This window comes from Manis pentadactyla, chromosome 4 (genome assembly GCF_030020395.1).
Source record: "Manis pentadactyla isolate mManPen7 chromosome 4, mManPen7.hap1, whole genome shotgun sequence".
NCBI classification, from domain to species: domain Eukaryota; kingdom Metazoa; phylum Chordata; class Mammalia; order Pholidota; family Manidae; genus Manis; species Manis pentadactyla.
In genome coordinates this window covers 156854614-156870494 of record NC_080022.1, presented here as the reverse complement: position 1 = coordinate 156870494, position 15881 = coordinate 156854614, and the positions used below count along the sequence as shown (strand labels likewise).

At 37.8% G+C, this 15881-nt stretch overlaps 1 protein-coding gene and 1 long non-coding RNA gene across 8 annotated transcripts in view; one reads left to right on the top strand and one right to left on the bottom strand.

The window, feature by feature from the left end:
* TUBD1 (tubulin delta 1) overlaps positions 1 to 15881 on the bottom strand; it is a 31441-nt gene that overhangs the window by 11260 nt on the left and 4300 nt on the right. For 4 of the 7 annotated variants that reach the window (XM_036879895.2, XM_036879893.2, XM_036879892.2 and 1 more), the window contains exons 5-8: positions 14924 to 15155; positions 11951 to 12115; positions 5081 to 5221; positions 3579 to 3762 (exon numbers count right to left, since the gene is read on the bottom strand). In XM_036879895.2, coding sequence (XP_036735790.2) covers positions 3579 to 3762; positions 5081 to 5221; positions 11951 to 12115; positions 14924 to 15155 — 722 coding nt within the window. The remainder of the gene's footprint in view (positions 1 to 3578; positions 3763 to 5080; positions 5222 to 11950; positions 12116 to 14923; positions 15156 to 15881) is intronic. The other 3 variants (XM_057501282.1, XM_057501281.1, XM_036879897.2) reach the window with 2 other exon arrangements.
* LOC130683548 (uncharacterized) lies at positions 7601 to 15867 on the top strand. The gene is made up of 4 exons (XR_008997310.1): positions 7601 to 11874; positions 12996 to 13067; positions 13988 to 14184; positions 15511 to 15867. It is a non-coding gene; the product is annotated as an uncharacterized LOC130683548 (long non-coding RNA).

The following is a 15881-nucleotide window of genomic DNA, read 5'->3' as shown; positions in this document are numbered from 1 at the left end:
TTGAACAATTATTGAGCATTTACTAATCAGGCATTATACTAGGTTCTTTTACATAATTATCTCATTTAGCTCTCACCATATATCCTCTCAGTTTGGACCCACTGTGCAGATGGAGAAATGAAGCCTAAAGTAACATCCCCAAAGTTTCATATGTACAAATAGCCATGCTTACTCCATGCTGTAGATGGAATGTGTTCTCCCAAAATTCATATATTGTAATCCCAACCCCCAAGGTGAGGGTATTCAGAGGTGAGAGGCATTTGGGTAGTGATTAGGTAGGTCATAAGGGTGGAGCTTTCATGAACAGGATTAGTGCCCTCATAAAAGAGGCCCATCAAGAGATGGAAAAAGATGGCAGAGTAAGAAGGAAAGGTGGAAACCTCCACCCACAAACACCAAGGAAGCAACTACAGAAAATCACAACTCAACCTGAAAACCACCTAAAGACTGCAGAACAGACCACCTACACCTGGGGAAGAAGAGAGACCACACAGAAAAGGGGAAAGTGGCAGAATCACAACTGAGCAGGACCCAAGCTCTTCCCCCATCCCAGTGCACATATGGGAGGAAGAGGAACACAGCAGGAAGGGGATAGGTGTCCAGGAACTCTGCACACCTGGCCCCGGAGATTGAGTCCACATGCATCAAGTTCCAGTGATTGGCAGGGCAGGACATCAGGGACAGTTGGAGCACTCTGGGAGTCTGAGACTCCAGCTGCTTGTGGAAGACAGGCAACGCTCTGCTGGTTCCACTGAGACCCAAAGCAGAGGCAGCCATTTGAAAGACTTGGCAGCAGTGGGAGAGGTGCCAGAGGGGTGAGGGTTGGACAGAGCTCTCTCTGCAGGAGAAAGGGCAGGTGGATGATATATCCCCAGCCCTCTCTTGACCCAACATCTCAGAAGCCCCAGATGCTCCAACACCCTTGCTAATGGCTCAGCCCCAAGGTGCTTTCCTGCATGCACCCACCCATGTGCCAGCCCCCTTGGCCCAGCAGCATCAGACTTTGCTGCTTAACAGGCAGAAGGAGGCTCTCAGCCCTGTCTCATCCCAACTGGGGAGGTGCCTGCAGGAACCAGTTTCAAGAGCTCCTTTCTCCCTGCAGGCATTGAAGCCCAGTGCTGCATCTCTTGACTACACTATGGGGTCATGGCAGGACTCACTGCTGCAATGTGACTGGCTACACCCCTCCCTGCCTCAGAGCCTCAAAACCAACCCTCCTTTGCTGGAGGGCATCCCTGCCATTGCTGTAGAGCAGGCAGAAGGCGGCCCTGCCCACAATGATCCCAAAAGAAGCCACTGCTCTGATCAAAAAGGGTGGGATAAAGCAAATTGCTAGCCACAGTGGACTGAGGCCACTGCCAGCAGACAGACAGAAAGGCAGCCATGTCCACTGCCCACCATTAGCAACTGGGGCTCCACTGCAAAGGAGAACCAGGCACTGGACAATACAGTTGTGAGCTTCTGGGGCCCACAGGATGTCTTCTTCATAAAGTCATTACTCTCTAGACCAGGAAGTATAGCAGATCCATCTAATACAAAGGAAGAAACACAGAAACCATGACAAAATGAACAGGCAGAAGAATTTGTTTCAAACAAAACTATAGGATAAGACACCAGAAAGAGGGCTAAACAAAACAGAGATATTACCAATCTTCTTGATAAAGATTTCAAAGTAGAAGTATAAATATGCTCACCTATCTGCAGAAAACTATTGAAGATCTTAGGGAGGACTTCAACAGAGATACAAGAGCTGAAAAAGAGCCACTTAGAGCTGAAAAATACAGTAACTGAATAAAATATACAATGGAGGGAATGAATAATAGATTGCTGCAAGTAGAGGAGACAATGAGATGGAAATTAGAGAACAGGAACACAACAAAACTGAGGAAAAGATGGGAAAAATAATTTCTAGTAATGAAAGAATGAAAACAGAGCTGTATGACCAATCCAAATGAAACAATATTTGCATAATATGGGTATCAGAAGGAGAAGAGAGAAATAATGGGATGGAAAGTCTGTATGAGGAAATAACTGTTGAAAACTTCATCAATCTGGGCAAAGAAATAGACTCAGGTTATGGAAACTCAGAGAGCCCTTAACAAAAAGGAGCCCCAGGATGATAAGACCAAGACATATAATAATTAAAATGGCAAAGATTAAGGATAAGGAGAGTATTGAGAACAGTCAGAGAGAGATAAAAGATTACTTACAAGGGAAACCCCATCAGGCTATCAGCAGACTTCTCAGCAAAAACTTTACAGGCCAGAAAGGAGTGGCATGAAATATTTAATGTACTGAAACAAAAGGACCTTCAACAAAGAATCCTCTACCCACCAAGATCATCATTCAAATTTGAAGCAGAGATTAAACAATTCCTTGACTCCACTATCAAGGAATCGAGGAATTTATAACCACTAAACCAGCATTACAGGATATGTTAAAGGGACTGCTGTAGATGGACATGTTCCTAAGCCTAAATAGTTTTCAACAGTGAAAATAAACCCAAAGTAAAATAGTAGACCAATTAACTATCAAGAAAATACGAAGTCAAAACAAAATAGTAAAACCAACTATACAGAAAATCAGTAAAAGATACACAAAAAGTGCAGATTATGACATCTAATACATAAAGTGTGGAGGAGGAAGAAGAAGAAAAAAAAGTAGTTTTAGGATGTGTTTGAAACAGAGTAATCACCAACTAAATATAGACTTTTATAGAGTCAGGAAGCCATCCTTGAACCTTATGGTAACCACAAACCTAAAGCCTATAATAGATACACAAAAAATTAAAAAAGAGGAATCCAATCACAACACTAAAGAAACCATCAAATAACAAGATAAGAGTATAAGAGAGGAAGAAAGGAACAGAGAGGAGCTACAGAAACAACCAGAAAACAATTAAGATGGCAATAAGCATACGCCTATCAATAATTATCTTAAATGTAAGTGTACTGAATGCACAAATCAAAAGACAGAGTGGCAGAATGGATAAAGAAACAAGACCATCTATATGTTGCCTTCAAGAGGCTCATTTCAGACCCAAAGTATACAGACTAAAAGTGAAGGGATGGAAAAGATATTTCACGCAAATAATAGGAGAAAAAAGCAGGAGCAGCAGTACTCATATCTGACAAAATAGATTTCAAAACAAAGAAAGTAACAAAAAGACAAAGACATTACATAATGATAAAGGGATCAGTCCATTAAAAACATCTATGTACCCAACAGAGGAGAACCCAAATATGTAAAACAAATACTAACAGAATTAAAGGGGGGAAAAATAATAAAAGAGGCCCATGAAAGCTCCTTTGTCCTTTCTGCCATTTGAGGGTGCAGCAAAAAGACACCATCTATTAACCACAAACTGAGTCTTCACCAGGCATTGAATCAGCCAGCACCTTAATTTTGGACTTCCCAGCCTCCAGAACTGTGAGCAATAAATTTCTGTTGTTTATTAGCCACCCGGTCTATGCTATTTTTGTTATAGCAGCCCATACAAAGACACTCTGGCTACTGCCTTGTGTTTTAACATTATCTACCTAAGATTAGAAAGCTATAGAGATTTATTTTTTACTTACTTTGAAGCAAACATATTCCATGCTTTGCCCACAACCATATCAAGTGGTTTTACTAAGAACTGGCTATTGCTGACCAATGCTGCAGACTTCTCATATTTGCTAAAGGCTCGCTGGGTTTTCCACACACTGAAAGCATTCACAGGTTCTAACCAGGAAGTATACAGGGCTGGATCTTTAAATCCCCCTATAGTAAAAAGACAGAAACTGCTGTTTACATCATAAATCATTAGTTCTGGGAACAAATAAATGTATATTTTATTTTCTATTTCACCAGAAATCTTTTGTTTTACCTTTTAAAACTAGCTTTATATTGCTTTTGGATAAATGATCCACATTCGTATAAAGAAAAAGTAACAGTTCACACCATTCAGAAAAGTATTAAGAAATTTAAAAGTCAACTGAACAGCTGAAATGCCACCAGCCATTTTGCTGACCCTCTTGTGTATGTAATTTTACACACATGCTCTTCTGTAACCTTCAGTTTTCATTTACTAATGTTGTGAGCCTCTTTTCCATGTCAGCAAATATCACTCATATTTAAAATCTCCTTATATGAATATACCCTATTTTATTTAACACATTTCCTATTGTTGGGCATTTAGATTGTTTCCACATTTTTGTTAGTGTGAAAGATATTGCAATAAATATATCTGCAGGTACACCTCTCTGCACCTGTGCCATTTGCTGTGTGTAAATTTTGGAAGTTAGATTACTTTATATATCTTTTTATTCTCCTTAAGTCTAAAATGAAGAACATGAAGAAACTATACCATCTGATTCACTTGAAATGACCTCTTCTTAATTATTACTAGTTTTTTTATCTAAGGCATTTACAGGGACTAGGTTGTTTGGTTTTCTTTATATCTCAGCTAGAAGAAGCCAATTTCATATGGCTGAAATCAAGTACAGATAATAGAAACCTAGATACTTGACACAGAAATAAAAAGCTAATAAAAGTACTGCTCTTTCAACTTCCTGAAATTTTTTTAACAAAATGACTGTCACAGAGACCATAAGCTGTGCCCCATTACCTGTTCTCTCCTCTGCTAGAGTAACAGAGCCCCTGAATTTTAGCAGTGCTCATGGCCCCCCTTGCAGCCACGTGTGGCACATGACTCAGTCCCAGTCTAAGGGATAAAAGCACAAGTGTGGTGTGTGACCTTAGAACAAGTAGGCCTTCCTGCCTTTGCTCATTCCTGTGATTTGATGGCTGAAGCTCAAACAGATGTCTTGGACCATAAAGAGGAAGCCCCAAGGTGAGAACAGACAGATTCAGGAAGAAAGAGTTAAACTTGTATTTGTTTAAACCATTTCTACTTTGGTGTCCAGTCACATACTAATTGACACATTGATTACATTTTGCTATTAAAACACATAGTTAATATTTTCCTTTCTTTAAGAATAATTTCAGGGATTTCCTTTTTGGTTTTTTTTTTTTTACTATGTGTACCATGCATGTGTACAAAATGTACATCTTAATTTTCACCTTAACTTCTGCTTACCCAGATCTGCACTGTGCACATCTTTCCCACGAAGGATGACCAAGTTAGCAATGGAAGTATTAAAACGAAGCTCCTTATTGAGAGACATTTTACCAAGAGTAGGAAGTCCTGATGAGGGTGGCTGCACCTGCCAATCAATACCTACCAAAATTTAAAAAAGGAAGAGATTTTATAAATGGCCTTGAACAAGATGAGAAAAATGTATTAAGGTATGTGTACTTTACATAAATTTTTATTTGGTAAGTAAAAGTTTTTTTTCTGTTAAAAGCTTAAAAATTCATCTCTGGTTTCTCTAAAGATTCAAAGTATTCAATCCTGAGAAAAGAGTAAAGTATTCATCAAATATTAAAAGATGGTGGTAGGTGCATATGACGGAATTCTAACCAGCAATAAAAGGAAACTACTGATCCATGTAACAGCATTGATAAATCTACAAAGCATTATGCTAAATGAACACAAGCTTGACTCAAAAAATTACATATCGTATGATTCCATTTATAGGATGCTTTGGAAAAGGAAAAACCGTAGAAACAGAATTCAGATCAGTAGTTGCTAGGGGTTGGGATGAAGGCAAGAGACTGCCTACAAAGGGGTATGAGGGAACTTTTTGGGATGATGGAAATACTTTATCTCAGCTATGGTGGTGGTCCTGTACTGTGTAAGTTTGTCAAAATTCATAGAACTATACACATAAAAAGGGTGAACTCCACTTATATACCTTTATGAACAAACAAAATACATACAAAAATGTTAAGAGATGTAGAAACAAAACAAAAATAGGATTGGAAATTACTTAGTTGTATGGAAATACTAAGAAAACACTCAAATTATACAGTGGGTAGTTCATTGTGCAGTAACACTGATGTTCAACAAAAATAGAAATAAACAAAATTAAAAATTAGCATGCTGAGCTTAATAGGACACACAAGCCAATTTAAAAATTGGAAAGATGTCTGAATAGAATTTCACCAAAGAAGATAAACAAATGGCTAATAAGCACTGACAACATCACTGTCATTAGGAAAATGCAAAGTGAAACCCCAAGGAGACACCACTTTGCATCTATTAGAATGGCTATAATCAGAACTATCAGCTGCTGGTCAAGGATGTGGAAAAACTGAAACCCTTTTAAATTGCTTGTGGGAGTGTAAAATAGTGCAGTAACCTTGGAAAAGACGTTAGCAGTTTTTTTAAATGTTTAAAATATAGACTTATCTGTTGACTCAGCAGTGCCACCCCTAGGTATATATCTAAGAGATATCCACACAAAGACTTGTATACAAACATTCAGATAGCATTATTCTTAATAGCCACAACGTGAAAATAATCTAAATGTCCATATACTGCTGGGCATAAGGATAAAATATGCTATATCCATTCATGGGATACTATTTAGCAATACAAAGGACTGAACTACAGATACATACTATAACATGGGTGAAACTCAAAAACATTATGTTAAGTGAAAGAAGTCAGACACAAAAGACTACATATTGTAAAATCCCATTTATATAAAATGTCCAAAATAGGCAAATCTATACAGACAGAAAGCACATTGGTGGTGGTTTAGGGCTATGAATAAAAATGGGGATTGACTGCAAATGGACACAGGAATTTTTTGGGGTAGTGGAAATGCTCTAAAACTGGATTATGATAATGGTTGCACAACTTTGTAAATTTACTAAAAAACTCACTGAATTGTAGTCTTGTAATAAGTGAAGTATACAATATGTAAATTATATCTCAGTAAAACTATTCAAAAATTTACCACATGCTGTCAAAGTTGTAACCGTTAGATCACTCATCACTCTGTATTACTCAGAAATAAAAAGTAGCAGTCACATCTACCTTAAAGTTTCTAAAAAGAAAAAGAAATGAAGCCAATCCAAAGTTGAGCCCTTGAAAAGCTGATGTTCAAAAACGAAAAAGGAAAAATTAAGCAAATAAAATTTAACATGGGAAAAGAAATAACAAAAAGGGCATTATCCCAGATGAGTTTAAATTTAAAAATTAAATGGAAAATATTTACATTACATACAAATATATACTCCGTATAACATTTATAATATGAACATATTTATAGTAATGTAATGCAAATATAATATTTAAATAATATAAATATATTTATGTTAATACAAAATATTAAATATAAAACTATACAAAATTGTGGGAAATAGTATATTTTTATCAAAGAACATTTATATATCTTTGGGGTAGGCAAGGCCCAAATGTCTATAAAAGATGATTTATAGGTTTAGTCACATAAAAATATAAAACTTCCATATGATGAAAAACACCATATAGACAAAAATGATGTGCAAAAAATATCTGCAATCCATGTAACAAAAAAGAGGTATAAATCCATATTTCTTTCCATCTGAAACATCAGTGACTATAAGAAAAAAAATGTCAATTGTCAAATTATTCACTTAGATTATTAAATTTTATATTTATTGAAAGAGTTCTTCTAGAGTAAATTAGGTTTAAATCTTAGAAAATCATATCATTCTTGAGCAAACATAAAAACATATATATAACAAAATTAATTGGTTAAGGTTTTCCTAAAATGTTTTCTCAGTCAGTGACTTCATCACTTTTTGACTCAGCATTAATGATGCTCCTGTTTTTTCACACATTATTGTCCTCTCTGCCTCCAGAACAGCAACAGGCAGCATTTCTTAAGGGAACCCATGAAGCACAGTCATTGGCTCTTCAACTGGCTTTGCAATCACGTAGAGCATTTACCTTTGACTCCTGCTTAAGGAATGTCGCTAAACTTGTCTGTTTACCATGATGAATGCCTCTTCCCTACCTCAGCAGAAAACTACGGATTTTTTTCTGCAGAGGATTTGATAGGAGGGTCTCTGGTCTAGAGAACACCAGGCAGAGTCAAGGGCGGGGAGCATATGGCAAAACCAGGAAAACCGTGACCCCTCCCTCTCCTTCCCCCAGACCCCTGGGGCTTTGTCTCAGCCCTCTGAGCCCCACATTTAACACCAGACAGGCAAAGAGAATATCCAGGATGACAAATGTACACTGGCTGTAGAGGGCACAAAAATCCAGATTGAAGCAGGGCAGAAGGCTTTAGGAGAAATTTCTTAAAAGAAATGAAACTGATAAGAATATTTGAACGTATCAAGAAAAATACTTAAGAGAAACACTCATTCAACTTAGAATAGAATAATTGGTAGGTACATAGAAAAAAACCAAGAAAACAAGAAAACAAGGCAATTATTAACTGCAAAGAAAATTAAAAAATTTTACAGGAAAGGAAACGTAATCCCAGGATACTATACAGCCAATTGTGAATAGCATGATTGTGAATTCATGATAATGTGAAGCTGAATATGGCTTTAACCCAAAGACGACATTACCACATTGGAAGGATGAGGAGAAAGAAGGGTGTTTGTAGGGCTTACACTGTCGGGGAAAAACCTACAGTGGGGAGTCCATAGGTAATGCCTAAATAACTGGGGGAAAAAAATGGCAATACATAGATAAAAACAGTAAAAGAACCAGCAAAAGAGCTTTGAAAAAATGTTTGCCTCTGAAAAGAGAAAATAGAGGAAAGTTATGGACTGGTTTTAACAAACAGTTTTGTAGACTTACTTGACTCTTTGTGTGCATCTAACAAATCATGGCACATACATAGTAGAAAACTATATAGCTATCGAAAAGAACAAAGCATGCCTAAATGTGCCGAACTGGAAAGGGGCCACAAAATATTGTTATGCTGAAAAAAGGGCTATAGAACAAAGAACCAAGAATACATATAATGTGATGCCTGTTTTATTTTTTTAAAGTCTATTTTTGTACACCCTTAGAATTCTAACTCTAGTTCTCACATGCATAAATTAATCCAAACTAGCAAAAATAAATCACCTAATAAAATTTTGAGATAGTGTTTTAAATAAAACTTAAAAATAAATAATTAAGTAAAACTAATTTAGCTTGGTTCAGAGGGCCAAGCCAAAAGCCATGGAAAATTATTCCTAGGCTTTACATTTTAATCATGCCAACATGTGCCCTGCTGAATTGTTATGGATCAACGACTCCCGTGTGCCTTCCATTTACCCCTTTTTGAAAGAGTGTGGCTTCCAGTTATCCTATGCCTGTCCACCCATGGTCTGCTGGGTGGGGGGCTGTACTCAAAGGCTACATTCAAGAAATCCGAGGAGTATAAATCCACACCTGCACCTGTTTTTAGATGGCAAGATTCTGGATGTTAGGCTGATGTGCTAATGGAATATAACCTTTGGGGGCCTTGGGAAGGGTTAAGTACATCCCATATTTGGGAGGACAAGACTCACTAGGGGACAGAGGGTCAGACAGTGGTAGCCAGCCTCCAAGACGAACCCCCATATCCTTGCCTCCTGGTGTTCAGGCCTTTGTGTGGTCCCTTCCCTCACAGGATAGGACTGGCTTTAATAACCAAAAGGATGGTGTAGAAATGATGGTGTATGATTTCCAAAGATAGGTCATAAACTACATTGTAACTCCTGCCTGGCTCCCCCTTGGATCACTCATTCCTCCTGCTGCTAGGGCATGTGGAAGCAGGGACACTGCTGATGGCAATATTAATGGGGTCAGTCTTCATACAGAGCAGTTTGATAACATATGAATAACTTTAAAACTATACCCTTCAACCTGGTTAGTGACATAAATGTATTTATTCATATATTCATATATATATATATATAAACATTCAGTCAAAGGTCTATCTGTAACTATGAAAAATGTTGATGTCCTAAAAGCCTGCATGGGAAAATGACTAAGCAAACTATGATTTATTGACCTAAGAAAATTCAGAGCAGTATGTCTTAAAGTACCTGGAGGAACACTGTGTTCCTTGAGATGTTAACAAGTATTGCTAGAAAAACAGGTACTGTGGCCAAAACATTCAGGAAGCATTACTTTAAGATGTGAACTGTCTACTTATCTCCAGGTTTCATGCACTATCATCTAAAATCCATAAGGTGTTACAAGTAAATGTAGAGAAAATCCACTTTCATAGTATTGAATCCTAAGTTATCATCATTTGTGGTAAAATATACACTATTAAAATAATACACAGTAGTGATTTTCAGTTAAATATGACAGACTGAACTATCAGTTTACTGCTACTCTCTCCCCAAATCTCACTAACAACACAATGCAGGATTTTTTAAAAGGCATGAACAAGAAAAAAGGGAACAGGAAAGAAGATAATGGCAACAAAATTTTGGACGGAAAGCAAGTGAATATGACTTAGCAACCAGGGAAAATCTGAAGCTTCTGCCCACAGTGGATGTCCTGGAAGTAGGCCAGGCACTTCTAAAAGAGGAACACAGGACAATTAATTAAAAATCTGTATGAGAAGCATAAGAGCCCCAGGCCCTTGCCCACTCCCTCCAGAAGGCGGAGTGACCCCCTCCATCCAAGAGGAAGGTTTCTACCAAAGAAAGGCCAAACCAGGAAGGCTCTGGCCTCAGAAACACCCCCCTGGGCCACTGTTCCAGGCTCTGAAGATATAGCAGTAAACAAAACAGATACAAATCCCTGCCCTCATAAAGTTTACATTGTACTGAGATAAATGAAAGATCCACCCTAAGGAATGCCAGAATGCTAGAGACAAGGAGAAAAATCCTGTAAGATTCAAGAGAACAAAACAGGAATAGGAATCAGATTGATGTGGGACTTCTCAACAACACTGGAAGCTGGAAGATAATAGAGTAATGCCTTCAAAATACTAAGTAAAAATGGTCTCAATCTCGAATCCTATACCTGGCCAACCTATCAATCAAATGTAAGGGCAAAATAGAGACATCTGCAGCCCTAAAATTTTTACCTACCCTGTACTCTTTCTTAGGAAGCTCCTGGAGGGTATGGTCTATAAACATGGGGGAATAAACCAAGAAAGAGGAAGATTTTGAGAGACATGAGGGACAGAATACAGAATGAAGCAGAGATGCCAGCACTGGCTGCTTATCAAGCCTAGAGCACAGACAGAACTGGAGGATGAAAGCCTCCTAAAGGGACATCTCCAGCAGATAATGAGAGTAATAGATTATCTGATGGATTTGAACATGTTGAGAATGGATTCATTTTTATGGAAAACTGTACAGATAGATTAGTGATAGGCATATAGAATAAATATATAATCTGTGTATATATACATGGCTCAACTGTGAATAATATTTACATAGCAAAAATAATACAAACACTGAAAACTGATCTGACCCAAAAGTATATTATAACTATACTGGGAGGAAGGAAGGAAGGAAGGAAATAGAAGTGTGTGTATGTGTAGAGGGGATATAAGATTCGATTTTCTATTTCACATTAGGAAGGCAATTGGTTATATCTAAACCTAGAAAGTAAATACAGTATAAGCAAGATATTTAGAAATACACAGGCAAATTCCAGAAGAAACAGTTAAAACCATTGAAAGTAGTTTCAGGTGGGCAGCATGGAAGTACAGGATAGGGAGCTGCTCTTTTCCTCATCATAAATTCATACTGGACAAATAATTGACTTTTTTAAAAAACTGAGATATAATTTACATACAATGCAATGTATGGATTTAAGTATACACTTAAATGAGTTTTGGCTACTTGATTTTTTAAAGCTATGTTCATATATTACTTTGATAAAAATAAAATAAAAATAAATGTCACACTCATCTGAAATTTTTGGGGGGAAATAAAACTGAGAAGTGATTAATAAATCCTCTTGGTGAATTAATAAATGTCTTGGTGAATTTTTGCAGGAGCCTCCCTGGCCAGAAGAAGGCACCATTATTTCAACTGGCCCAAGTAAGTTCACTTTGAGAACTCCAGTACAGGCATTTTTCCCAGCTTGGGGGCTACATATTTTTAAAATACCCTTTACCTTCTTCCATTTTTGCATTACAAATGAGCATCTGTCTCAAATGCTTGAGGAGGCCAGCCCAAGTAAATGAGCTATATGCCAGTGAGTTCTCAGACAGTTGAGGAATGTTACGAACACCCAGCATCTTGAATTCAGGATGGGGAACTAAATGCTCCATTAAGTCTCCTGTAAAGAAAAAAAAAAATGAACTAAATTTTAAAATTCCACATTGTTTCTGTTGGCACAGACATAATCATGACTTGATGGTTTTGTGGGCCAAATGTGTTTTCTCTTCCCAAGCCAGAATTGCTTACATTTTAAGACATAAATAGAATTTCAGAGACAATGCCTATTCCAGAACACATATTTGCTTCATTCTGGCACCTATTCTTAGCATGAGTGAGAAAACATGCTTTTCCAAAAAGGAAACAAGAGTTTAGAAGCTAAGTAACTAGAAATGTGAATGAAATTTGAAGTTTAACCCTAGGAAAACAAAGTAAGCATGGGAGCTAATATGATTTCATTTGTCATTCTGTGTTTGTTAAATATTTCTTGGGAAATTTTCCTAGACTTCTTATTTATTTTATCTGGTTAAAGGATAATCAGAACCTGTTAAAACCAAACTCTATTAGGAAAGAAGACAGGAATAGCAATTTCTGAAGACAGGAATATGCTTATCTTTAGAAACTTGTATTTGTAATGAAATAGAATTGAGGAGAAAGGCTCATTTGTTTTGCATTCAGAGCTGTTTTATATACTTTTAGAAAATACCTAGAGCATAGAGAATATATTACCATAACATGAAATGTATGTTTAATAACAACTGTTAGTGCAAACTTGTATCCTATGTCCTAATGAAAAATACAAATTTTGACACAAACATCTACAAAATGCTGAACAAATTGATCTTACGGCTAGTGAGTTTCCTCTAAACATAATCCTTTTCTGTAAAATACCTAGAGCTGAATTCTATTGCACAGTACAAATAAACAAACAGAAGTCAGCAAATACTTCTTGAGCACTAATGCATGAATTATTCATTATCACAATCTGCTTTTCCCTTTAGGCTTCCTGTTCACCTACTCTCAACTTAACCATTCTGGAACCTTGTTAAGTAAGATCCTGCAGTGGACTGAAGGTTTGTGTCCCCCAGATTCATACATTGAAATCTTAACCCCCAAAAGTAATGGTATTAGGAGGTGGGGCCTAAAAAATCTTTTTTAGATACATCATGCCTGGGATGTCCATGAAATATGTACACATAGATGTCAGGAAGGCTGCTGCACATTGAAATCTAGAGCTTAGGGAATTGGTCAGAGTTGGAGATAAACTGGCAGGTTGTAGAACACAAATTTACAAATGGCATTTAAAGCCATGGAACTGAGCCAGTCACCTGGGAAGAGAGTCTAAGACCAGCATTTAGAACTTGGGAAAAGGAGGAGTAGTCACTGAGAGAGGAGGGCAGTCAAGAGAGGGGCTGTCAGGAAGACAAAGAAGAGACTGGGAAGACAAGGGATCAGCCATGCCGAATTCTCCTGAGAGGCTGACAGACATGAGCACAGCGGAGGGTCCATGGAATGTGGCAATGTGGATATGCTTGTGACTTGTAAAAACCAATGTCAGAAAAGTGATGGGGGACGAAACTAGATCAGAGTGGGTTGAAGAGTGAACAGATGGTGAGGAAATGAGGACAGCAAGGACAGATACCCCTTTGAGGATGACAGTTCTAATGAGTAACAGAGAATAGGGGCAATCACAAGACATGATGTCAAGGGAGGATTTTTTTCAGTGAGAGACGCCCATGAGTAGTTGTATAATCCAGGAAAGAAGCATAGTTAATGACATGGGGGGATAGAATTAAGTCCCTGAGAAGAGGGAGGGAATGGGAGCCAGGACCTAAGCGAGAGGCTGGCCTTTAACAGGAGCGGGACACTTCTCCCACTATGACATAAAGTGAAGTGCAAATGTGGGCCCAGCACATAAAGGTTTGTCACATGGTGGTGGGAGTCAAGGGAGCTCCTGTCTAACTAACTGCCTTTATTTTCTTGTGCACTTCAGTGAGTTCAAGCCTTTACAGTCTCCCCAGGGAATGCACAGACCAGCTGCAGGCTCAACCTCCAATCAGCTCTCCACAAGCAGCCCAGTGGATCTTTTCAAAAGTAAAAGTCACCAACCTGCTTAAAATCCATCAGTGGCTTTCCCCAGTTCTTAAGTTAACGAGGAAAGCCTTTAAATGGCTTACAAGGATCTGCCAGGTAAGCCCCTGCTCACTACCCTAGCCTTAGATTTCAGTCATCCCTTACAGCATTCTCTACACTCCAGTAACACTGGATTTCTCTCTGTTCTTGATGTGCCATGCTTCCATCTGCCACAGGGCCTTTGCACACTCTATTCCCACAGCACATGCTATTCCTTTCTCCCTCCCTTTGCTTAGTCAACTCCAAGTCCTCATCCAGCTCTTGTCTCAAGTATTATTTCCTCAAAGGGAAATGCCCCTTTGGCCTAAGTCTGGTTCATTTGTGACATATTCTCTTGGAACTGCACTCCTTTCCTTCAGAGTATTTAACTCACTTTATAATTACATATTCTAGGTGTAATTATTTGTTTAAAAATAATGGTGGGTTTCTTTATGAGGTGATGACAGGATGGTTGTACAACTTTGTGAATATGCTTGAAAAAAATCCACTGAATTGTACACTTTGAATTAGTGAATTGTAAGGTATGTCAGTTATATCTCGAAGTTGTTGTAAAAAAAAAAGGGAAGGATCCTGAAGAATGGAGTCAGTGAGTCTCCTCTACTCTTGAGAAATTTAGTAAACGATCAAAACTTTTCAATAGGACTGTTCAGAGAGCTAAGCACCTCCTTAGGAAGGTTTTTGAGATGAGAGAGACATGAGTGTATCTGCAGGCAGAGGGGAGGAGCCAGAGAAGACTGTCTTTGAGGCTTTCAGAAGGTAAGACTTCCCTACAAATAACATACAGGAGAACAAATACCTAATGGATTTCTTCTGTAGTGACATGAGCCTTCTAAAGAATAAGTAGGCTGGAACACATTTCCCAGCTGATGTGCGAGGACCTGATTTATATCTTTAAAGGAGATATGCTTGATATCCATCAGTTTTGCACAGATCTTATGAACAGCATCATTCTCATGAACAAGGAGGGCATCTGAAGATCGGTACAAGTGAGAAAGAGTCAAAATGGAGTTGTAGTTCTGAACAATAACCTGCAGAGAAAAAGGTCAGACATAAAAAAATAAGGAAAGAATAGCAGTTAAGAGGGTAAATTCAAAGGGCATCCTGCCTGTATTCAAATCCTGGCTCTGTCATGCTCTAGCTATATGATCCTAGACAAGTTATTTAATATCTCTCTGCCTCATTTTCCATACTTGAAAAATGGGCATGATAATTAAACTGGCCTCCTAGAGTTGTGAAACTTAATGACAGAATGCAAGTATTTTTAGAACAATGCCCTGTATATAGTATGGGCTCAAAATGGTGACTATTACTATCATACCTTCTTCCTATATCATTTCCTATAGTAACTTACCTCACCTCCATTTTTAATATTTCTCCTACTAGGCTCATCAACAGGGAATTGTCCTATATAGGAATTTCCTCACAATGGAAAGAAATGAAAATTCACTGAAGGCTGGCAATGCACAATGAACTCCAATGTGATGTCAAGGTCCCTGCTTCACATACTTTAGCCAGAGGGACTAACACAGGAATGGGTTTCTCAGAAAAGATGCACAACTGTCTTTGGAATCTTTAAAAATAAGGATACCTCATACATTTGGAAAAGTTTAAGCAAAGTTAAATGAATTGTTCATGAAAGATTACCGTGTAATCATTTCTGATGCAGTTAACATTTCCGAAGAAAGGGTAAGGTCAATCTGTTAACTACATTTATTTCAGCTGCAAAAAATACAATACAGAATTTTCAATATGTT